General features: G+C 45.6%; 1 protein-coding gene across 1 annotated transcript; it reads left to right on the top strand.

The window, feature by feature from the left end:
* Positions 1 to 55: 55 nt before the first annotated feature.
* Positions 56 to 24847, top strand: LOC147245619 (sodium- and chloride-dependent GABA transporter 3-like). Its single transcript, XM_086186344.1, has 14 exons — positions 56 to 1056; positions 4712 to 4846; positions 5301 to 5438; positions 5791 to 5896; positions 12075 to 12207; positions 14208 to 14342; positions 17065 to 17168; positions 18564 to 18688; positions 18777 to 18889; positions 19134 to 19271; positions 20055 to 20157; positions 23046 to 23146; positions 24179 to 24349; positions 24474 to 24847. The coding sequence occupies exons 1-14, from the start codon at positions 927 to 929 to the stop codon at positions 24588 to 24590; spliced, it is 1749 nt and encodes a 582-aa protein (XP_086042470.1). The 5' UTR covers positions 56 to 926; the 3' UTR covers positions 24591 to 24847.
* Positions 24848 to 25424: the final 577 nt, after the last annotated feature.

Here is a 25424-nt window from a genome sequence, read left to right as displayed (position 1 = left end):
AGAGTGGGGGGGGGGGGGTCCGCCCTGGGTATCTCAAGGCTCTGGATGCTCTGGGGCTGTCTTGGTTGACATGTCTCTGCAGCATCGCAAGGACATTGGGGGCGGTGCCTTTGGCGTGGTAGACTGGGGTGGTGGTCCCCATCTTGAAGAAAGGGGACCAGAGGGTTTGTTCCAAATATCGAGGGATCACACTCCTCATCCTGCCTGGAAAGGTCTATGCCAGGGCACTGGAGAGAAGGGTCAGGTCGATAGTTGAACCTCAGATTGAGGAGGAGCAGTGTGGTTTTCGTTCCAGCTGTGGAACTGTGGATCAGCTCTTTACCCTTGCAAGGGTGCTGGAGGGGGCATGAGAGTTTGCCCAACCAGTTCACATGCGTTTTGTGGATTTGGAGAAGGCTTATGATCGTGTTGCCGGGGTTACCCTGTGGGGGGTACTCTGGGATGATGGGGTGGATGGCCCCTTACAAAGGGGTGAATGTGCCCATGAAGTAGTCTGTTTTAGAATGCCAGAGGTTAAAATTGAACAGCTTACTGAGCAGAGAAGATTCAGCATATGTGGCTCTGATAATTAATAATGAAATCTGCATTGCACTTCAGTCTTGTAGGAAACTGAAACTCCGTGTCAACATCCATCCCCATCTGTAAAGTGTCCATGTGATCAGATCTGAGGACATGAATGAGAGCTTTTTTGTTCCCTGTACACACAAACAACGGTTCTATAGAGAATGGGTTCATAGGTGACAGAGAAAGAGCAACCCTATTTCACAGCAACTGTGGCACGAGTCTCCCTCCAGGTATTGTACCAGTCAACGCTGAATACGCTGCACTTGGAGCTCCAGCGGTGCCCCGGGGCCAAACACAGACAGATATCAGGCTGACAGAGGTGAGAAGCGACGACTGATCAGACGACTGAGGAGGGAACAGACATGGAGAGCAAAGTGGAAAAGAGGCAACACTGGAGCAAGAAGAGGGAGTATATTCTGGCAGCAGCAGGCAATGTGGTGGGCCTGGGGAACGTGTGGAGGTTCCCCTACCTGTGCTATAAGAACGGAGGAGGTGAGCTGCAGCACACACGGAACTCACTAATGAGACGATTTCATGAAAACCCACATGAGCTGACTACAGGTAAAATTTACCTTATGTTGTTAGTTTCTCTGTTACATCTTTAACGTTTAGGGACCCAAGCTGATTTTGGGGTAATTTTACATCCTTTGTTTTTGGACAACTGTCTTGGTCATTATGAGGTCAGTCTGTATACAGTATGTAATATCTTGTTTTTTTCAGCACAGTCTACACCATCCAGATGTGCCATCTGTTTACTGACTACTACTTACATATATTTTATTAAAAAAAAATTAAACAAAAAAAATTGGATTACAATTGTTTTGGGTTTTCTATATTACTCCTCATAGGTTTCCAGCACACATATCTTTGCATATTGAGGTCAGCTGCAGTTTATTTCTTTGGTAGTATTTTTTCCTGACAGTGTAGACTGCCTTACTAAGTGCGTCTTTTCAGAGCCTGACACTGACCTGTAGTGACCTAAACCTAAACTGGTCTGTACATGCGCATGTCCAATAGCCCTCGTCCACAAAATGTGTGTACCTGTGCTCTTTTGTTTACTTGGACAAAGTTTGGAGTAGGATTTGAGAAGCAAAACTTTAGTATCATTCAGAAAAAAAAATGCAATGTCGTGCTTTTACTGGACACTGTAGGAATTTGCAGTTTATCAAAACTGGATTATGGACATAGTCATAGAGGGAAAACATGATAACCCAGGAATCAGTGCGATATGTTGTTCTTCTCTATAATGCGATTGACAAGTTTGAGTGAAATACTAAAGTAAACAAATAAGGCAACTTATTATTTTGCAGTCTTATCAATCTAGTTGTAAAAACATAAATTCGATGTGCATGTATGTGCCTTATATTATTGCAAAGTTCCATTTCTTTTGTTTCATGTAATATGCGTGCCGTATCTGTCCAGTGACGGGTTCGTGAGTTATTTCGATGAGAGTAAAAAGAGTGCACATCAACGCACACATTTTTGCAAACCATACTCATGATTACATTCAGCCAAATTCAAAAATTATTTTCTAACAAATACTTAAAAGCAAAAATAACTGATCAGTATCATTGTCAAGGAGCAGCTATGTAGTTTCACGGAATATGAGTGTGATCAAGCTCAGATGAACCATTCCAGAAATATCCGAATGGAAAGAATGCGCATCTAAAGTCACGCACTTTGCATGAATGGATTCCTAATGGTTAATAAGCAGTTTTACATTCATTAGAAGGGAAGGATTTGACCCCTGCAGCAGTTGGAGTGTGTTCATGGTCAACATGGTGCCCATGTGTACTCAGTATATACAGGAGATGGGCTTCATGTCTGCAGCAGCGTCTCTGGCTAAATCCTGGATTCATCAAGTCTCACATGTCCTTAGCAGCACTTTGATGTGTTCCATCATTCACTCGCTGATGGGGGACGCTGCCATGCTAGTGGCCAACCAGCTCACCAGGAGCAGCCTGGAGTTCAGAGTCTTCCTCACCATACTGGGACTCTGTCTCTGGAACCAGTAACATCACCATTACTGGATCATCACTCTGTTCAAATAGTGGATGCTAACACCCTCACTGTTCTATCCCGATGGCTACTGGAGACCTCACATGTTCTGTTTATTGATTGAGATATTGATTAATCTTAAAAGTAAACAGCTTTAGGAAATATTCTATGATCGCATTTAATTCTGAGCCAGTTAAGTATCAATGTCAATATGTACTTAGAATTTAAATGCTATTTGTGAAAGCAAATTATGCAAAAATGGATGGATGGATATTTGTTTCAAACGATTACCAAGTTATTCCTGGCTTTTGCACTGAATGGGAAGACAGTGATGAGTTGGTCTGTTCAGGTAGCTTGTTCTGTTCTGACAGTTGTGGTCCCGTTTATCTTCCGAAGCTGTGGGTTGGCCCAGATTGTTTCCCACCACCGAGTTCCCTGCGCTGCTGCTGCTGTCTCACTTCTTCAGGTCCTCTGCTTCCCTGGATCCACCTGCCCCACCACAAACCATACATCCATTATTGATCCATCAGTAATGCACATTTTTAAGCGATCACTTCACCGAGGGCCACAATGATCCTGGACCAGGTGACCTCACTGAGAGTCATCCTTTAACCTGGGAGCAGGACACCACTCTCACCCACAACTACCAGGAAAACAAACAGAACAACTATCGCCATTTTTACATCATTGGTATTTAGTGCTAATTACTGTAACAAATGGTAACATTGTACATGAGGGGAAACGTATTTACCTCATCACTCTGTACTCTGTGACAATATCAAAAATTGTTGTCAATCTTCGTCCTCCTGTTAATCTGGTTGGTCCAGGTCAGGGGGCAGCAGCCTCAGCAAGGAAACCCAGACTGTCCTCTCCCAGCCACGTCCACCAGCTCTCCCAGGGGAATCCTGAGGCGTTCCTAGGCCAGCCGAGAGATGTCATCCCTCCAGTGTGTCCTGGGTCGGCCTCGGGGCCTCCTCACGGTTTGACATTTCTGGAAAACCTCCTGAGGGAGGCGTCCTCACCAGATGCCCGAACCACCTCCACTGACTCATGGAGGAGCAGCAGCTCTACTCTGAGTCCCTCCTGAGTGACTGAGCTTCTCGACCTGTCTCTAAGGGAGAGCCCAGCCTCCCTGAGGAGGAAACTCATTTCAGCCGCTTCTATTCAGGATCTTGTTCTTTCAGTCATTACCCAAAGCTCATGACCACAGGTGAGGGTTGGAAGGTAGATTGACCAGTAAATCGAGAGCCTCACCTTCTGGCTAAGCTCCCTCTTCACCACAGATTGGTTTAGCACCCGCATCACTGCGGATGCCACCCCAATCCGCCTGTCAATCTCCTGCTCCATCTTACCCTCACTCGTAAACAAGATCCCGAGATTCTTAAACTCCTCCACCTGAGGTAGGACATCCCCCCCCTGACCTGGAGTAGGCAGGCCACCCTTTTCCGGCTGAAGACCATGGCCTGATTCTCATCCCAGCTGCTTCACATTCGGCTTCAAACTGTCCCAGCAAGAGCTGGAGGTTGTGGCCTGATGGAGCTAAGAGGACCACATCATCTGAAAAAGCAGAGACGACACCCTCCCGTCACCAAACTCGACCCACTCCACCAACCGGCTGCAACTTGAAATTCTGTCCATAAAGGTTATGACCAGAACATGTGACAAAGGGATGCCTTGGCGGAGTCCAACCCTCACTGGGAACAAGTCCGACTTCCTGCCGGCAACACGGACCAGACTCTCACTCCTCCGGTAGAAAGACTGAACGGCCCTTTGTAAGGGGCCATCCACCTCATACTCCAGGAGTACCCCCACAGGGTGCTCCTGGGAACATGGTCGTGAGCCTTCTCCAGATCCACAAAACACACATGGACTGGTTGGGCAAACTCCCATGCCCCCTCCAGCACCCTAGAGAGGGTGAAGAGCTGATCCATGGCTCCACGGCTGGGACAAAAACCACACTGCTCGTCCTCAATCTGAGGTTTGACTATCGCCCTGACCCTCCTCTCCAGTACCCTGGTGTAGACCTGTTCAGGGAGGATGTTCAAAAATTTTATTATTTTTTAACAAAAGTATGACTACTTCAACTGTCATGAAGTGTTTGCATGCCATGTCTGTGCAGCAGTACTCAGTTGTGTGTTTGTGTGTGCAGGTGTCTTCCTGTTGCCTTACTGTTTCTTTGCTGTGCTGTGCGGTGTGCCAATGTTCCTGTTAGAGACTGTGATTGGTCAGCACACTCAGGAGGGCCCCATCACCTGCTGGAGGAAGCTCTGCCCTCTGGCGCAAGGTAACCCCTGGTGAAGATGACCGTATACTGTCTGTTTTTGTACCGTTCCAACTGAAGACACACTGAAGATGAGTCCAGTGCCACTAACCTCTGCTTCCAGTTTTAGACAAAAGCCTTTTGAAAACCTCCACGTCTTCTCCTGCACAGTGCTGGTTCTTTGTAGTTTTATCAGATAATCTATGACAGAGCCTCTGATATCACATCCATCCATCCATTCATCAACAAACATCTGTCTATAAAACTCTTTCTCAGAAAGAAAATGTATCAGTTTTGTGATACAAAAGATGTAATAAATAACACAAGATATGTTATACATGTATTTAAAAATTCTATTGCTACAGTTTGGATTAACCTTGACGAATCGCATTGTGTCTTCATGCAGTACTGGTCGTATCATCTAAGCTTTACATGTCATAAGTTAATCTGAGGTATTTTGAACCTTTTCTACCTCTAGGGGTTGGTTACTCCATGTTGATAACGCAGCTGTATGGAAGATCCTACATCATTATCCTGGCCTGGTCCCTCCTCTATCTTATTCACTGTTTCAGGGACCCTCTGCCCTGGGCCACCTGCAACAACCCCTGGAACACAGGTTAGTGTGACCACAGGTGGATGGATGGACAGTACATTCATCAGGATACAATGTAGAATGTTCATGTGAGACAAGGACAAAGTGTCAGGCAAGAAGGTTAAAGTTCTTTCTCATCTTTGCAATATTTTGACTTCATAACTTGCTCTTTGTGCAGTGTCCCTTCTTTGTTCTACAGTCTTAAGCAAAGAGCTCATGTTGTCAGAGAGCAGAGAATGGTGGAGATTTGAAACATCTGAAGTCTGCAATGCAACAGACACCAGCAGACCGTAGCAGAGCCTGCTGGGGGGGGGGGGGGGGGGGGGGGAGCCTTCCAGCCAGTGAGCAACATAGTGATTAATCTTGTTACCAACAGAAAGCTGTGTGGAGCTCACCTCTGCTAACTGGACTGCTCAACACAGCCTGACAGTCAACTGGACATCTGGAAATCTCACCGCGTCTTCTGTCTCTGAGTTCTGGGAGTAAGTCAGTGTTGTGTGAAGCTACTGATGTTTCAGCCAGACAGAAATGGCTCCATGCATGAAGTAAATTCTGTTGATCATCCGTCTGTCAGAGAAGCAGTACGCCAAATCTACCAGGCTAATTTGGATGACAGTTGGTGGGTGGGGTGGAGCAGGACCAGGAACCTTTATTTTTGTTGGTGAAGGTTCTCTGTCATCAAGGTCATGGTATCCCTTGGTGTTATGTTATGTCATCTGGACTGTTTCAATTTTTTTGAGGAGGATTCTTATCTCATTCAAGAAGCTTCTTTCGTTCTCAGTTTCAGGTGGGGCATTACAGACTTCAAACTCCATGTGGGTGTGACGCTCTACTGAGTTGGCAGGGCACATGTGAAGATTTTGCTGTATCTTGATGTCAATGACTTCTTCAATGGGGCAGCACAGTGGAGCAGTGGTCCTCACTGTGGCCCCTAGCAAGAAGGTTGTGGGTGGAGCCCCGGCTGGAGCACGGGGTCTTTCTGGGTGAGTCTCCATGTTCTCCCTGTTCCTGCTGGGTTCTCTCTGGTACTCCAGCTTCCTCCCACAGTCCAAAGACATCAAGAGGGGACCAGGTTAATCCAGACTCTAAATTGACCGTAGGCGTGGCTGGGAGAGCCAATGGTTGTTTGTCTCTATGTGTTGGCCCTGCCATGGACTGGTGACCTGTCCAGGGGGAAGGCTGCTGGGAAAGGCTCCAACCCCATGACCCATAACATGAAAAGCAGCAGAAGATGGATGGATGGATAGAAGGAATTCTTTAACTTCCCTTTCATACCATCTGTCTTCTCTGGTCAAGATGTGTACCTCGCTGTCCTCAAAGGAATATCCCATCATCAAAAAAAAAAAAAACACAGCCCAGTTCAATGGCAGGAGCCTCAGAGTGTTACTGGGAGGATGTTTTCATTTTGGGACGGAACAGATGGGAGTGAAAGGGCTGCACGGTACTCCAGTGGTTAGCACTGTGGCCTCACAGCAAGAAGGTTCTGGGTTCGAGTCCCGGCTTGGTCACAGGATCTTTCTGTGTGGAGTCTGCATGTTCTCCCCGTACCTGCCTGGGTTCTCTCCGGGTACTCTGGCTTCTTCCCACCGTCCAAAGACATGCAATTGGGGACTAGGCTGATTGATACTCTAAATTGACCGTAGGTATGAATATGAGTGTCAATGGTTGTTTGTGTCTATGTGTAGTCCCTGCAATGGACTGGCGACCTGTCCAAGGTGAACCCCGCCTCTCGCCCGTAGACGTCCACCCTGAGGACAAAGGCCCAGACACAAGCAAAGCAACATAGTTTGTACAGTCCAGTGCAGATCTACACATGTGAAAACAAATCAACCACGACACAACTGGAGCCCCCGTGAATAAAGATGGGATCAATATCCCCCAAACTACACCACAAATACCAGCCGGCCAATGACTCTCATATGACCTCAGTTACTCCGAAACTCAAGTCAAGTCAATTTTATTTGTATAGCGCCAAATCACAACAAAAGTTATCTCATGACACTTTACAGGTAGAGCAGGTCTGGTACCACACTCCTTCAATGAATCTACACCCAACAATTCTCCATCAGCAAGCACATCCTGCAACAGTGGTGACGAAAACCTTCCTTTTACCAGGCAGGAACGTTTAGCAGATCAAGGCTCAATGGAGACGGCCTTCTGCTTTGACCAGTTGGGGGGAAGAGAGCAGGAGAGTGGGGCAGAGACAAAGACAGATAATGAAGGTAGATATGCAGAAGGAAAGAGTGGGACAGAGATAAAGAGAGAGAGAAAGGAGGAGGGACTGATGGACAGACGGGGACGTGAGCAGGTGGAGCTACGGGTGGCAGCTGGAGCCTCTTAAGGTCTGGAGCCTTCTCCAGGGATGAGGGGAGAAGAAGAGGAGTTAGTAATATGTATGAGTATGATTCATGTATGACAAATATAGGAGGACAGAGAGGAATCGAGAGAAGCCCAGTGCACAATGGGAGATCCCCAGCAGTCTAAGCCTATAGCAGCAGATCGAAAGGGCCAGCCTAAGCAGCCCAACTGTAAGCCTGGTCAAAAAGGAAGGTCTTAAGTCTGCTCTTAAAGGTTGAGAGGGTGTCTGCATCTCGGACCGAAACTGGGAGACGGTTCCACAGGAGGGGAGCCTGATAGCTGAAAGCTCTGGCTCCCATTCTACTGTTAGAACTCTCGTAACCAGCAGGAACCCTGCTTCCTGGGAGCGAAGGGTTCAAGCTGGATCATAGAGGACTAGGAGCTCTGTCAGGGATGAAGGAGCCTGATGGTTGAGGACTTTGTATGTTAGAAGGAGAATTTTGAATTGTATTCTAAATTTGACAGGGAGCCATGCAGAGAAGCCAGTCCAGGAGAGACCTGGTCTCTGCTACCAGTTCAAGTCAACACGCGGCAGCAGCGTTCTGGACCAGCTGGAGAGTCTGTAGGGACTTATTCGTCCAGCCTGGGAGGAGGGAGGTCCAGTAATCCAGCCTGGAAGTGACAAAGGCATGGACTAGTTTTTTTGCATCCTTTTGAGACAGGATGTGTCTGATCTTAACGATGTTACGTAGATCGAAGAAAGCAGTCCTAGAAATTTGCTTAATGTGGGCATTAAAGGACAGATCCTGATCAAAGAGAACTCCTAGGTTCCTTATGGTCGTGCTGGGGACCAGGGTGGTGCCTTCCAGGGTACCTGTCTCATTAGATAGGGTGTCTCTAAGATGTTTTGGGCCCAGGACAATGACTTCAGTTTTATCTGAGTTTAATAAAAGGAAATTATGGGTCATCCAAGTTTTTATCTCCTTTCGACAGGCCTCCAGTTTAGTCAGCTGGTTTATTTCATGTGGATCATTGATGAGTTCAGCTGAGTGTCGTCAGCATAGCAGTGAAAATTAATTGTGTTTCCTAATAATGTGACCTAGAGGAAGCAGATAAAGGGTGAAGAGGATTGGTCCAAGCACAGAGCCTTGAGGAACACCACAAGTGACTACAGTGGTTTCCGAGGATTTATCATTAGTTAGTACAAACTGAGATCGACCTATTAAATATGACCTGAACCAGTTTAGTCCAATTCCTTTAATATCAGCGACAGGTTCCAGTCTCTGCAGAAGGATATGGTGATCAATGGTATCAAAAGCTGCACTAAGATCTAATAAGACCAGCACAGAGACCAGTCCCTCATCTGGTACCAGTAGGTGGTCACTGGTACCTTTGACTAGTTCTGTTTCTGTGCTAGGATGAACCTGGAACCTGATTGAATCCTCCAATCAGCTGTTGCTGTGGAGAAGTCACACCGCTGTTTAGCAACTGCTTTCTCCAGAACCTTGGAGACAAAAGGAAGATGTGATGTTGGTCTGTAGTTGGTAGAACTTCTGGATCCAGGCTTGTTTTTTGAAGAGGGTTTAATTCCTGCTACTTTAAAGGACTGAGGGATGGAACCAGATACCAGCGCCACATTGATCATATCTAAGAGGGAGGGGCTAACGAGGGGAGAGAGTCTTGGAGCAGCTTAGTTGGGATGGGGTCTAGGAGACAGGTGGAGGTTTAGAGAAGGACATTATTGAACTGAGCACATGAAGGCTGATGGGAGAAAAACTATCCAAGTGTATGTCTGGTCCTCCAGCTGCCTCTAAGGTTCTGGGTTCTAGGGGCCATGTTGTCAGCTGATGGCAGCAGGAGAAGAAGTTTCTGTCGAATCAGGAGAATTGTGTCATTAAAGAAGTCCATGAAATCTTTGCTGCCCAGGGAAACAGGACTACTTGGTTCAGTAGAGCTGTGGTTCTCTGTCAGTCTGGCTCCAGGACTGAAGAGGAACCTGGGTTGTTCTTGTGTTCCTCTATTAGTGCTGAGTAGTCGGCTGCTCTGGTTCTACCAAGGGCTTTCTTATAACTTTTAAGGCTGTCTTGCCAGATGATGTGAGACTCCTCCAGTTTGGAGCAGCGCCATATTCTCTCTAACTCCTGGGTTTTTTGTTTAAGCTGTCTGGTTTCTGAATTGTACCAAGGTGCTTGTTTCCTTGGATTTATAGATTTAGTTTTTAGTGGGGCAAATGAGTCCAAAGTTGATCCTAAGGTCTGTTGCTCTATTGATAAAATTGTCAATTTGGGAGGGACTAAGTTGGACAACAACGTCCTCTGTAACAATGGGACACGACACTGAATTAAGCGCCACTGGAACCACTTCCTTAAATCCAGGTGTGGCCTGATCAGACAAACATCTGGAAACCTCTGTTTTCCTGAGTGGAATGTAGCTGATTAGAATAAATTCAAATGTGATTGATTGGTGGTCTGACAAAAGCATTCTGTGGAAACACAACCAGATGTTCAGCTTCAGTTACACATGTTAGGAGGAGGTGAAGGTGTGGTTGTGACAGTGAGGGGGTTCATGGACGGACTGATGGACACCAGTTGAGTCTAGAAGAGAGAGAAATGCAGCAGCAGACTGTGGTTATCAACATCCTCATGAATATTGAGGTCTCCTCCAATCATGACTTGATCTGATTTAGAACTAAACTGATAGAAACTCTGAGGATTCAGATCAGAATCCAGAATCAGGACCAGGAGGGCGGTACTCAATAATCAATCAGAGAGGCTGGAGAGTTTCCAGGCTGGAGGAGACAAACTGAGAATCAGGCTTTCAGATGAATTGAAACTTGTTTTGGGTTTGGGATTTATTACCAAACTTTTGTCAAAAATGGCAGCAACTCCACCTCCTGGGCCAGAGCCTGGAGGAATGTGAGTGTTAATGTGACTGGAGGAGTGGATTCATTCAGACGAGCATCCTCATCCTCACCAGCCAGGCTTCAGTGAGACTCAGCAGGTCAACACAACTGTCAGATATCAATTCACCCAGAGTTCCCATGTGACCTAATGACCCTGTCGATAGATGGATAGATAGATAGATACTTTATTAATCCCCAAGGGGAAATTCCATTCCACACTCAATTGCCTGATACAGCTCTCACAAACAGTCACAATTACTACAGGTTGATCGTAATAATGGTACACCTCAGAATTAACAACAGCACCTGTACATTTGTTGTGTATGTACGCGAAACTTGAACAGTCCGTTGTACCAATGGAGGCAAGTGAGAGGGAGGCCTTAAGCTAGACTACGAGGTCGGCGCTGCCACCCCAAGGGAGGTGGAGAGGGCAGAGGCGGGGGTCAGGAACAAACGGGCAAGTGGAAGTGGTAAGTGGGGAGTGGGAAGTACGTGCCATTTGCGTCACCAAGGCAGATGGAGTTCTCCTGGAGGATAAACAATGGGGCGGCCGACCTTCAGCAGCCGATAAGGAAGCTGTGTTTGGGTTTGGGCAGAGGAGCACACATTCCAATCTGTCTTCTCTTTCAGTCCAATCCAAATTTTAAAGTTAAACTTCTGGTCTTCAACATCACTCTCCTCTTCGCAGAGTGGCCAACTGCTCCGAGATCGTTTCCATCTTGCATTTCAGTTCAAGTTTCAGTTCAAGAATCTGTTGTTGCACCACTCTGCCGGCCTCAATAATTGCGTTGTAAATGACGGTCAGTAGTGGAGATCCAGATCTGGTGGCAGCAGTCGTCTTGCCAATTCTGCGGTATGTGAGGGCACCTCCAAGTCCAAGGAGGAGAAGCCCCACAACCATGAATCCAAATAAGTAGAGATCCTCGATGTCCTCCACAGAGAGTGGCATCAAGCACACGACACGCCATCTCCCCCAGGAATCGAAGACATAGCCCACAGGGTGGATTCCATGCGGACAGGCAGGCTCCTCCGGTCCTGATTTCCTTGTCGAAAATATGGTGTCAATAGCGTTGAGAGACCAGCTGATCAATTCCATGATAGAGAGGTCTGTAGAGGGTCACACCCACACAGAGTTTATATACTATTGACTTAGAACTGAAGAAGCCTGATGATGAGAGGAAAAAAACTTCAAGGAAACTGAAACAGTCCAGTTGACTACAACAAAGAACTGAGGAAGGATAATTTTTTATATCAACTTTATAAAAATGCACTACATTGGCCTGGACTGAGGAAAGCAATTTACCTGGAAGTCCTCATGTTGAATCTCTGATCAGAAACTGTTTTCCTTTGATTTTGAAGCAAATCCCAGGTGTTCATGGACCTTGGTGGAGGTCAGTGCTCCCAGGATGTATTTCTAGTTTTGCATGTGACTATTATTGTCTATCTGATGTCCCATAAAGGAGAGAATTGTTGTCCATCTCCGGAGGAATAGAGGAGGTGGGGATGGTGAAGTGGGAGCTGGTCTTGTGTCTCCTGGTTTGCTGGCTGACCTGCTACTTCAGTATCTGGAAAGGAGTCCACTCCACTGGAAAGGTCTGTGAACATCCTGGTCTAAGGATTTTGGCGTAGAACCTGTATGCAGGAACATACATGTTACTGGCTTTGCCACTTATAAAGCACTCGGGTGCTTCTCAGGTATTGTTAACTTTATCCCATTATAGTTATTATTGGTTTTATTGTCCAATATTTGTCAGTTTTTTTCAAGTCAGTTTTACCAAGTGATACCAAACCCCAACCAAAGTTCTCTCCTGACTCTTTCCAAGTAGAGCAGGTCCAGCACCTCCCTCCTTCAATGAACCTCCACCCAACAATTCTCCATCAGCAGGCACATCCTAGAACAGGAGTCACCAGAACCTTCCTTTACCAGGCAGGAAGGTGGAGCAGATCCCTGGTAGAGAGTCTTTGAGCAGCTTCGTAGGGATGGGTTCTAAGAGAGGGTTTAGAGGAGGAAATTATTCATTATTTATAAGTTCATGAAGGTGAATGGGAGAAAAGCCATCCAGTTGTGTGTCTGGGCCTAAAGCTGCTGCTAAGGTTCCTGAGTTTGAGAATAATGTGGTGTTAGTGGATGGTAGGAGGAAAAAAACTTCATCTCTACTAAGTAGAATATGGACAAACATTTCACTGGTCCGATAAGGCGAGCATCCAGAGAACACTGTAGTGTCCAACATTGTCTTTCCAAATGTAGACACTGCCTCAATATTTATTTTAGTTAGCTCCAACTGGTGTCGTCAGATGTCATTAACGCCAACATGAACAATTTTACCGTATTTACAGTTCCTTTTAGCCAACAGTTTTAGGTTAGACTCAACGTTGTCCACTCTTGCCCCAGAGATATATTTAACTATGGTCACCGGTGTCACGAATTTCAGGTACCTTCAAATGGAACTTCCAATGACCAGAGTTGTTTTCTTGGCAGGTGTGTCACCAAGTGGGGAAAACTTATTTGAGATGGAAAACGGGTGGTTGGTCACTAACAGTAGGCTTCTGTTTAGTACTATGCTTCCTCCAGATGGTCACTCAGATGCGTTGGTTTCCCGGCTGCTCAGTAGCTGCCAGGGGAAGCGAGTCGGAGCGAAGATAGGAGCTAAGCTAGGGCAGTCCATGGCAGCTGATGGGGGCTGGCAAGCTCTGGTGGCTAATTGTTTGGATCAATCCATACGGAGCCATCGCAGGTCTAATTCACTTCACCAAACCGAGCCTTGTCTCCAGTGCTACAAACTATACACCTAGCAAGTGTCACACCTCGCAAGACAGAAGAGAGGGACAGCAAGAAAGAGAAGCACTTGCTAGCTGACAGTTGAGAGTGATGAAGGCTAAACAATGGTGAAAAGAGGCAGAAAGACTGTCACTAAACGACAGATGGTCTTCTTATGCTCCAGCAGTGTGATGTATTTAACTATGTATTTTTCACAGGTAGATTAGCCTGTGTCATAAAGAATCAACAGTGACGATGAGACTTTAAGTTGCGCAACACAGGAACAGTAACAGGAAGTGAAGTAACATGCTCACTGCAGCTTGTCCAATCGTAATATTACTTTATTAGATCACAGGAATATTCTTTGATCCAGCAAAGATCTCTGTTCTGCTCCTTCTGGAAGATTTGCTCCTGGATGACCAAATGCTCCTTTGGAAGGACACACCTACACACAAATAATTCAATAATTTGTTTAAGATGTCACTGCAAATTAACAACAATATTTCACAAAACTTATAAAATAAAAACAATAATAACTACATAGAAAGGCTTGAACGGCAGTGAAAACTGTCCCCAAGTGATCCCAGAGTCTTCATTGAAGGATTAGATGAACCAATGAATAATCTCTTGTGTCATTCACACCACAGCTGGGCTTCACGTCCCATCTTAGAATCTCTAAGTATGAACAGTAAAGTGGGTGAAACCACTCGTGAACTCAAGCCAGAGGAAGGCGTTGCAGAAGCATCCTCTAACATACGGAGCAGTTCAAGACACAACCATCACCTGGGATTGTGCTGCATGTGGCCAACGTGCTGAATGAGAGCTGACATTTCAGGTGGTGTACTTCACGGCGCTGTTCCCCTATGTGATGCTGGCCATCCTGCTGGTCAGGGGGCTGACGCTGCCAGGAGCCTGGCAAGGCATGGTCTACTACCTGTATCCAGATCCCTCTCGCCTGGCAGACCTTCAGGTGACACACTGCTGACGAATCATTTCATGTTGTTTTCATGACTTACTCACTAAGTCAGGTCAGTTTTATTTCTTCAGCCCCAAACCCCAACCAAAGTTCTGTCCTGACTCTGTCCAAGTAGAGCAGGTCCAGCACCTCCCTCCTTCAATGAACCTCCACCTAAAAATTCTCCATCAGCAAGCACATCCTGCAACAGCAGCCACCAGAACCTTCCTTTACCAGCAGGAAGGTGGAGCAGATCCAGGATCAGTGGGGACGGAGAGAGAGCAGAAGAGCAGGACAGAGACAAAGACAGAGAATGGAGGAAGACAGAGAGACAGAAGGAAAGAGAGGGACAGAGATAAAGAGAGAGAAAGGAGGAGAGACTGATGGACAGAGACAAAGACAGAGAATGGAAGAAGACAGAAATACAGAAGGAAAGAGAGGGACAGAGATAAAGAGCGAGAAAGGAGGAGAGACTGATGGACAGAGACAAAGACAGAGAATGGAGGAAGACAGAGAGACAAAAGGAAAGAGAGGGACAGAGATAAAGAAAGAGAGAAAGGAGGAGAAACAGATGGACAGAGACAAAGACAGAGAATGGAAGAAGACAGAAATACAGAAGGAAAGAGAGGGACAGAGATAAAGAGAGAGAGAAAGGAGGAGAGACTGATGGACAGACGGGGACGTGAGCAGGTGGAGCTACGGGTGGCAGCTGGAGCCTCTTCAGGTCTGGAGCCTCCTCCAGCAGCACCAGGATCTGGGATGAGGGGAGAAGAAGAGGAGTTGGTAAGACCTATGAGACAGGAGGAGGAGAGAGAAGCCCAGTGCATCATGGGAGATCCCAGAAGTCTGAGCCTGTAGCAGCAGATCTAAGGGCCAGCCTAAGCAGTCCTGACTATAAGCCTGATCAACAAGGAAGGTCTTAAGTCTGCTCTTAAACCTAGAGAGGGGGTCTGGGTCCTGGACTGAAACTGGGAGACGGTTCCACAGGAGAAGAGCCTGATAGCTGACGGTTCTGGCTCCATTCTACTGTTAGAACTCTAGGAACCAGCAGGAACCCTGCATCCTTGGAGTGAAGGGTTCTAGCTGGATCATAGGGGACTAGGAGTCCAGTTCTAGTCAACACTGGAGAGTCTTTAGGGGCTTATTAGTCCAGCCTGGGAGGAGGGAGGTGCAGTAATCCAGGCTGGAAGTGACAAAAGCAGGGACTAGTTTTTCTGCATCTTCTTGAGCCAGGATGTGTCTGATCTTAGCGATGTTACGGAGATGGAAGAAGGCGTCCTGGAGATTTGTTGAATGTGGGAGTTGAAGGGTCCTGGTCAAGACTGGCCTTTAGTTTAGTCAACTGGTTTGTTCCATGTGGATCATTGATGAGTTCAGCTGTGTGTCGTCTTTTAACAGTGAACATTAATTGAGTGTTTCCTTATCATGTGACCTCGAGGAAGCAGGTACAGGGTGAAGAAATTGTTCCTCAGGGGCCTGCTGCTCCATCGATACATGATGAGTGCAGCTGATTGGAATAAATTCCAAAGCGATTGATTGGTGGTCTGATAAAAGCGTTCTGTGGAAACACAACTAGATGTTCAGCTTCAGTTCCACATGCTAGGCGGAGGTGGAGGTGTGGTTGTGACAGTGAGTGGGTTCATGGACAGACTGATGGACACCAGTTGAGTCTAGAAGAGAGAGAAATGCAGCACCAGACTGTGGTTATCAACATCCTAATGAATACTGAAGTCACCTCCAATCATGACTTGATCTGATTTAGAACTAAACTGATAGAAACTCTGAGGATTCAGATCAGAATCCAGAGTCAGGACCAGGAGGACGGTCCTCAATAATCAATCAGAGGCTGGAGAGTTTCCAGGCTGGAGGAGACAAACTGAGAATCAGGCTCTCAAATGAATCGAAACTTGTTTTGGGTTTGGGATTTATTACTAAACTGGTGTCAACAATGGCAGCAGCGCCACCTCCTGGGCCAGAGCCTGGAGGAATGTGAGTGTTAATGTGACTGGAGGAGTGGATTCATTCAGACGAGCATCCTCATCCTCACCAGCCAGGTTTCAGTGAGACTCAGCAGGTCAACACAACTGTCAGATATCAATTCATTAACCAATTAAGTTTTTGACATCAGAGATCTGATATTTAAAAGTCCACATCTAATTTTGATATTCTTTTGAGTTAATTTAGTGTTTGTGTTAATTTTGATCAGGTTTTTCTGATTGACTCCTCTACAGTAGAACTGGAGTGAGTAAACTGACGTGGTCAGGGGACAGACACAGTCTCTATGGGGGTGTGGGTGAGTAACTGCCCCCTAATGGACATGTAGAGAAGTGAGTAACACTGCAGCTCTGCCTCCTGGTCTGAACTCTGGGTTGTCATTAATTAAATGTCCTGTCGCTTAAAGTATTTCTACCACACTGTTACTGTCTCAAGAGAAACAAATGACTCTTTTTGAGACCAGCAACATTACAAGAGGACACCACCTCAGAGTCATTTTCACACCAGATGTACTTTTACTGAGCAAAAAGTTAGATCATACGGAACTCAAGCAAAATAAGGGAGTTTGGAGATCTGGCCTAAAACAACAGAAGAAGCTGCAGAAGTCTGGGGTACCCAACCTATGGGCCATCAGAACTAGAACCCCCTCCTTACTAACATAGAGCACAAAAGAACTGAACCAAAAATACAGTGCACTACTTGCCCATGTTTTGTCACTTTTGTTTGCTGTTGTCTTTCACAGGTGTGGATAGAAGCTTGTGCTCAGGTTCTGTACTCCTACAGTATTGGAACAGGATCTGTAATCACTCTGAGTAGCTTCAATAAAAGCAAAAACAACTGTTACAGGTAAGACTGTGACCATGAATTCCTTAAATGACATCTGCATTTTGCTTTTCCTTCAGGACAATTAAGTTATAGTTCATATACACACCATTTTGTTTTTCATGAATTTACAATGATGTTGGTGACAGGCAGCATGGCAGTTCAGTGGTTAGCACTCTTGCATTACAACAAAAAGGTTCCGGGTTCGAGGGCATGGGTGAGTCTCCATGTTCTCCCTGTTCCTGCTGGGTTCTCTCTGGTACTCCAGCTTCCTCCACAGTCCAAAGACATCAAGAGGGGACCAGGTTAATCCAGACTCTAAATTGACCGTAGGCGTGGCTGGGAGAGCCAATGGTTGTCTGTCTCTATGTGTTGGCCCTGCCATGGACTGGTGACCCGTCCAGGGGGAAGGCTGCTGGGATAGGCTCCACCCCCACCACCCTGAACAGGAGAAGAGGGAGAACATGGATAGATGGATGGAGGGATGGATGATGGATGGGTGGATGGGTGGGTGGATGGAGGGATGGAGGGATGGATGGGGGGATGATGTTGGTGACAGTTCTCAGTTATCCAGGTCATGGTGTTGCTTCGGTGCTGTGTCTTAGGCAACTGGGCTATTTCGGTTCCCTTGAAGTTGTTTCATCTCTCTTCCCAGGGGTTTCTTGAGTTCTGCGTCACTGTTGGGATTCTGGAGGCTATCGAGACTCCGTGTTGGCGTGACACTCTAACCAAGTCAGTGTCATACGTGAGGTCTTGGTTTCAGAGTCGCTGACATTGGATGAGAGATGAAATTTCTTCAAAAAAGTTAAAACAGTATAGTTGCCAATGCGTTAAAATGATGTATGGAAATGTATACAGCCTGGTATACATGGCTATTTAAGCTAACCACACAACTGGTTGGGTCAGGAGTTTCTCTTTCAAACTTTTTAAGCCTGTCATTGGTGGAATCACTGGTGAGAGGCTGCAACTCTTTGACAAGATACTTCCTTGAGCCTCCCCACTTCTCAGCACTTTCGCGTTTTCACAGCAGATCCAGAGAAATCCAAAGCTTGCTCACCTCTCATTTGTTGCTGAGACTGCACTGTAAAGTAGCAGAAGCATTTCAGTTGTCAAAACACACGTGAAACAAATTAAAATGGATTTAATGCAAATTAAATTCAGCTGAATTTAATGATTATTTTTCATGTTTCTTTCATTATTTTTGAAAATCTAAATTCTTACATTAATACCCTGATGCACCACATAATTGGGGCCACCTTGATCCATGGTACTGTTGTATGTTTTAAGGTTTACTTGGGTAAAGCAGTTCTACTCATTAGTCATTACTGTTTCTCTTACAAAGTGATGACTCAGGGGAAAGAATGGTGTTAGTGCCTGAGTGAGGACACACTGGAGTCCATTGTCTGTGTGTGTCTGCAGGGACAGTCTCTGGTTGTGTCTGCTCAACAGTGCCACCAGCTTTGTTGCCGGCTTTGTGGTCTTCTCAGTTCTGGGCTTCATGGCCCACAAACAGGGGATTCCTATCCACTTGGTGGTTGACTCAGGTACCATTGAGACACCAAAGCTGTCTGTGGAATCTGACTGACTGCATTCAGCAACCCAACACTGGAATGCTCCTCTTTGTCCTCTCAGGTCCTGGTCTGGCCTTCATTGCGTTTCCTCAGGCTGTCGCCATGATGCCGCTGCCTCAGCTGTGGGCTGCCTGTTTCTTCATCATGCTCCTTCTGCTGGGACTGGACACAGTGGTAAGACCAGTTCTGATAATCTCATTCAACTTTTCTCTGTTCTGGTTCCACCGCCACCAGCGTCATGGAAACAGGAAGGGGGAGGAGTTAGAAAGTTGGAAACTTATCTCTCTCTGATTATGAGCGTTGATTGTGACAGACATTTAGATAACAGACATTAGCAGGTGAAATAGGTTTGTGTGTGTGTGTGTGTGTGTGTGTGTGTGTGTGTGTGTGTGTGTGTGTGTGTGTGTCTGTCTAACAGTTTGCAGGTCTGGAGACTATCACAGCATCAGTGATGGACATGTTTCCCAGACAAATGCGCAGACCCTGGCGCAGAGAAATCTTCCTCCTCCTCTTCTGTTCCGCCTGCTTTACTGCAGAGATTTCTCTCACCACTCAGGTACTCGACAAGCAAGCGTACACTTCGCCATCATCATCAGCTTACCCAAAGCCACCAGTTTACCAGCAAAACTTTACTTTCTTTCTCTTAAAATTCCCTTCAAAGTTGGATTCAAAGTTGTGGGTTGGGTCTAAGTCATAGAAGAATCACATGACGAACATGTAGATGAACATTTACCATCCTGCAGTGGTCTGGCGGGGTCACGCTGTCAATTATACCTCAGAATCGCTGCTGTATTGAGTTTATTTGTGTGCTTTCAACTATGGAGCCTGAAATGAAGCACGTTGTATTTAATTGGAGCCAACAATCAGGGGTTGAGCATGTGGAAACACACAGGAATCGTAATGTTAACAGGCCGATCAGTCGCAGCTGCACACCCGCCTCCGGTGAGGAGTATGTGGTGGCATGTACCTACTCTGGAGGTTCCAGCGTTTATTTTGACACACAACTGCAAACCTCAACAATTAGTCAAGTCAAGTTTTATTTCTACAGCGCCAAATCACAACAAAAGTTATCTCATGACACTTTACAGGTAGAGCAGGTCCAGCACCTCCCTCCTTCAATGAATTTACACCCAACAATTCTCCATCAGCAGCACATCCTGCAACAGCGGCAACGAAAAGCTTCCTTTTAACAGGCAGGAACGTGGAGCAGATCCAGGCTCAATGGGGCAGAGGATGTTGTTAACATGCCATGTGAAGCCCCTTGAGTTAAACTGGTGGTGAAAATGGGTTGTACAAATAAAATTGCCTTGCCTTGCCTAACTTTTGTGTGTTTTTCCAGGGTGGACTGTACCAGTTCCAACTAGTTGACCATTATGGAGTCAATGGAGCATGTTTGCTCTTTATTTGTCTGGTCCAGTGTGTTGCAGTTGGCTGGGCCTTTGGTAAGTGATATTTAATGGAGTTTAGCTTGTCATTTTGATTATTTAGCCATTTAGATGTTTCATTAAAGATGGATGAATACATTGACAGATGGATGTAGATGAGTATGTAGTGACTTGACAAGCTGATGATGATGGCGTATCTTTAGAATGTTCTATACAGTTACTCAGGGCACCGCGCGTCACACTTCTGTTTTGTACAAGAGGAAATGATCAGTCTCAGATTGTTGCTTATCTATGAGTTCTTTTCGGATCAGTGGCTTACATGCAAATATATAAACGAGTTGGAACACTTCTTGGAAATTTAAGAGGATTTAATACAATTAAGAAAACACATAAAACAGAGTAATAAATCCAGCAAAGTAATTAAGGCACATGTGGAGTAACAGATATGAATTAGCCTAGATTTATCTGAGTTTCAAGTAAACGGCAAAGGGGCAGGTATAAAGGTGTGCAGGATGACCAGTTGTGACCTACAGACACTACTGAATGGAGGTTGACCAAACTCGATAAAGCCAGACTGAGTTTGGCAGTGACAGAGGAGTTGAGGCCTGAATAGATGCAGCACTGATCTTTGTCATTGCAGCAGTGCGAAAACCAGTGTAACCAGCTTACCTTCTCAGCTGGATTGCTCCCATCGGCCTCCAAAGCCTCCACCTCATCGACTGTGGCTCCCGCTCAGATTCACTCAATGGAGAAGGGAAGTGCGTTGATTCGGTACCTTTTGGTCTCAGGCTGCTGGCTGGCTCAACAAAGCTGCTCTTCTCAGATGCACGGTGGCTTCTCTCCGCTGGTCAGGATGGAGATTCAAGGCTCACGGGAGGTCAATAGTTTTGCAACCGTGAGCAACAATCGATAACGAGTTACAAAAAAAGAAAATCAAGAATTTAGTTGCTATGCAGAATGATGCCCTCATGAATTTAAAAACGAGAGGCACGTTCAACTCTTTGTACCAAAAAACTTTGTTAAAGGGAAAGTTGTGACAAGGAAAGACAAGAAGTTCCATCTAAAGTTAAAGAACAAAGAAATAAAAATTAGTGGAATAGAAAGGAAGGGGAAGAAACGCTCTAGGAGTTAATGCAAAAAAGGGAAGCAAGAAGCACAGAGGAGAGCCCGATCAGCGGATGGGGTCATGACTGTTATAGTAAACTGGTCCGCCTTGGAGGAGTGACCTTTGACCTGTGTGGGGTTGTTAGCCAATCAGCTCACTTTGCCAACTTCAGAGCTTGTCAGACATCAGCATATTAAACAGGCAGCAGTCATACATCACACATAGATCACCTAGAGAACCAGATGGCTCAGACTTACAACAATGACAGTGAAGAGGCAAGGAAAGCTTGACAACGACAGACAGAGAAACATTCTAAACATCATGTTTATACACGAGTGTGTGTGTGTGTGTGTGTGTGTGTGTGTGTGTGTGTGTATATGTATGTGTGTATTTGGTGTATTTGGTTGTGAACGTGGATGAAATTAAGTGAGAATTTCTGTGACAGAGACTTAAGTTACCAGGTGACATCACTTAATACACAGAGTCCATGGACGTTGATAAATTCCTACACTTGTACTTTATTGAGCAGTGAAAGAACTCTTCAATCACATGAACATTCTTATTGATGGGAACAGTTGGAATATTGGAATGTTTAAGCACACATACACCCAGAGCAAAAGAGAGAGGGTCCTCACATGATCAGACAATGCATCCTCTGTCCATAATCTCGGGTCTCTTCCGCAAGGTGAAAGTGTATTACACCCTACGGGGGTACAGGTCGCAGAGAGGTGAGAGACCGCCTTTGGCTTGCACTCCTGACTGGAATTAAAAGTTCCTGGGTCAGGGTGAACAGGAGACAATGACTGGATGTCTTGATAAAGAGGGAAGTGGATGGTCTTGGCTCATGTAAGGGTTAACTATCATTAGAATGTCAAGAGGAAACTGTTCTGCTCCTCTTTCTGAATGAGGTTTTCTGAGTGGGTTACTCCAGACATCCTGAGGAATGTGAGGAAGGAATAGGGGGCTAGTACACTACAGGTATATTGGTTTTAATACCATTAATTTGTTTGGATGTTAATAGTCTGGACAGGCAGCATCAGTGGTGGATGTCCTTTTCCTTGAAGCCTGTCCACCACAACCTTACATGGACTTCTAGGATTGCTTTAAATTATCTTTTTAATAACAAAAAAAAATTGTACAAGATTATCAGATGAGCCCAAAATATAGTTATGCATTCCATCCTTCCATCCATGTGGGTTTTCTTCTGCTTATTCCCGTCAAGGGTCGTGGGGGGGTGGAGCCTATCCCAGCGGCTATGGGCGAGAGGCGGGGTTCACCCTGGACAGGTCACCAGTCCATCACAGGACCAACACATAGAGACAGACAACCATTCACACTCACAGCCACACCTATAGTCAATTTAGAGTATCAATCAGCCTCGTCCCCTCTTGATGTCTTTGGACTGTGGAGGAAGCTGGAGTACCAGAGAGAACCCACACAGGCACGGGGAGAACATGGAGACTCACACAGAAAGACCCCGTGCCCGAGCCAGGACTCAAACCTGGAACCTTCTTGCTGGGAGGTGACAGTGCTGATCACTGCACCACCGTGCCACCCCCAAAATATAGTTATGTTTTTTTAATTAATTTACAAGCAGACTTGCATGGGTGGCACGGTGGCCTCACAGCGAAGGAGTTTTGCGTTCTAATCCAATAACCAGCATGATCCTTTCTTTGTTGAGTTTGTATATTCTCCTTATGTCTGTGTGGGTCCTCTCTGAGTATAAATAAATCACATACTAATTGTCAGTTGCTGTGAATATTTGACTGTCTCTCTATGTTGGCCCTTTGATTGACTGGTGTCTTGTTTAGCCTGCTAACTAGTTGTGGTTTTACTGCAGGAGCTGAACAGATGTGTGATGCAGTTGAAGAAATGACTGGACACAGACCGTGGTTTCTTTTCAGCCTGTGCTGGCGTTATTTCACCCCGCTGATCTGCATGGTGAGTTCACCATCACTCATGATGTCATCTTTGACTGTTTTCTCATACAAACCCTGCAGTAAAGGACACCGCAAGTGTTTATTGCAGCTAAGCTAACTATGATGGTCTGGAGCTCTCTGGAGGGAGGAGATACTCCACATAGGGTTTCATCTGATCCCTGACTGGGGACACAGCTTGTGTGGTGGTTGTTGTGTTGTTGTGTCACCCAGTAACACCCTTTTCAAACTGAAAAACGTGTGTCAACACGGGTTTTTGGACTGAGATCCCGCTGTGAGGGCTGATTGCTTGTGCTTTTCTCTCTCGCACGTCATTGCGCGGACAATGTCATCATTTCACATAAACGTGCACTGGAACACAGAGGTAAACAAACGACAACGTGGTCATTGCAGAGTCAAACGTTAGTGGTCATTGCGTGCATTGCAATGTTGTCTATTTTGCAAAGCTTACAAAGTCGGTGCTGATTGGAAAATGTCTGAGCGCTAATGCAGCGAAGGAAGATGGAGTTTCTTACTCGTCTGGAAGGGAGCTGAAGAAGCTACAGGCAAAGCTTGACAGGCGGCACAGAGACAAAATCAGGATGCGACAGGAAGGTCTCGTGAAACCTGAGACGATGTAGGTTGCCTTTTTCACACTGCAGCCGAGCTGAGCCGCTAAAAATCGGTCAATGCGTGTCAAAATGCCGAGTGGACCCTTTCAGACTGCCGAAAAACCCATGTTGACCCGCATTTTTGGTGCAGTGTGAAAGGGGCTTCAGTTTTGTATTGCACACCGCCTTGTAAACACTGTGTACAGCAACTTCCTTTCACCGTTTTTGAAAAAATTGGCAAAATAAATTTGATCTGTTTCTGGTAATCTCCTCTTTGCTCGTCCTTTCTGTTGGGGATCTGTAAGCTTGTTTGGGCACTAAATATCTGACAATTAGCAAATGTCCCAAACGGTTGGTGAGTTCCATTAAATTTGGAGACTTACCGGTGCTCATGTAACCTGTCTGTCCTCAGGACTGACAATTTGCTTTCTGTTTTCTCTTTCAAGATTTGTTTTATCTGCTCCTTTCTGGATCACAAGGCCCTCACAACCAGAGGGGGACATGTGTTCCCAGACTGGGTCCATTATCTAGGCTGGGCCATAGCTCTGTCCTCTGTTATTGCGGCACCTACTTGGGCGATTGGAAAGATCTGGCTGACTGAGGGCAGCCTCAGGGAGGTATGAGGACCCTGTTTGATTTGCTTTATTCTGACTCACTCGTGATCTTTCATCAAAACATTCATGGTATATAAAACATGGTACATAATGCTTCTGTAATACTTGTTTATTATGTCCTCAACAGCGTGTGTTTGTCCTCTGGCATCCTGTTAGACACCCCATTGGCCCTGAATCAAATGAAGAACACCTCAATGAAACAGAGATGAATCTAATGCCAGCCTCTGACCCTGCAGGTGCATGAGTCAATAGTCCAGTTTGTCTACCTGGAAACAGCAAAAAAGAGCAGTGTGGTCTTTTTCAATTGTATTGTTTTAATTATCCATGTGACTTCTCTCTAGTTACATGTATCATTTACACATGGGAAGAGTGGTTATGTGATGTTCATGTGGTGCACTGTGTGGAGCCCAAGTAAAGCTTATAGAAGTATCATTGTGAATCATTGTGCAGCTCAGCTTAAAGCATCAATGTCTTAATATATACATATTATTGAGGAATCATCCATAATAAAATGCTGTCTTAAAGATTTACATTATACTGAGTGTCTTTTTGAGGCCAGTTTTGTTGTGATTTGGAGAACTGGTAAATGTGATTGTTACCACTTTAAGGGTTTGTCTCTCACCTGAGGAAAAACAACCTGTACTTTATCTACTGTACTCCAAATACTTTCTAGTAATCCTGTACTGAAACAGCTTTAGAGGTCTCTGGAAATGCTCCCAGTGTCAATCTGTCTTGATTTCCTTCTCATCACGTTTGAACATATTTGATCAGATTTTGGTCTTCGATCATGTGTCATTGGTGTCATAGTACTTTCTTGCACACTGCATCCACTCATGAGGCTTTCCTCCTCTTCATCCTTGGTAACACCATCAAGATCATTCAGTTTGTTTTTTTAGATTCATAAATGGCACTTGAGGAGAGAACCGGATGTTCTTTGTGGCCAATGCTACGAATTAGTTATTAGGTCAGCGCAATCCATGATCATTTGTTCCACAGAAACTCACTAATCCTCTTACCAACAAAGTGATAGAATGAGACAAGACTTTGGGCCTAAATATTCCAGAAAAAGATGAATTCT

This window comes from Aulostomus chinensis, chromosome 18, assembly GCF_037954235.1.
Source record: "Aulostomus chinensis isolate RoL2024-O1b breed Wild chromosome 18, RoL_Achi_v1.0, whole genome shotgun sequence".
Classification (NCBI taxonomy): domain Eukaryota; kingdom Metazoa; phylum Chordata; class Actinopteri; order Syngnathiformes; family Aulostomidae; genus Aulostomus; species Aulostomus chinensis.
Note: the sequence above shows the minus strand (reverse complement) of the source record. Positions and strands in the feature narration are given on the sequence as shown.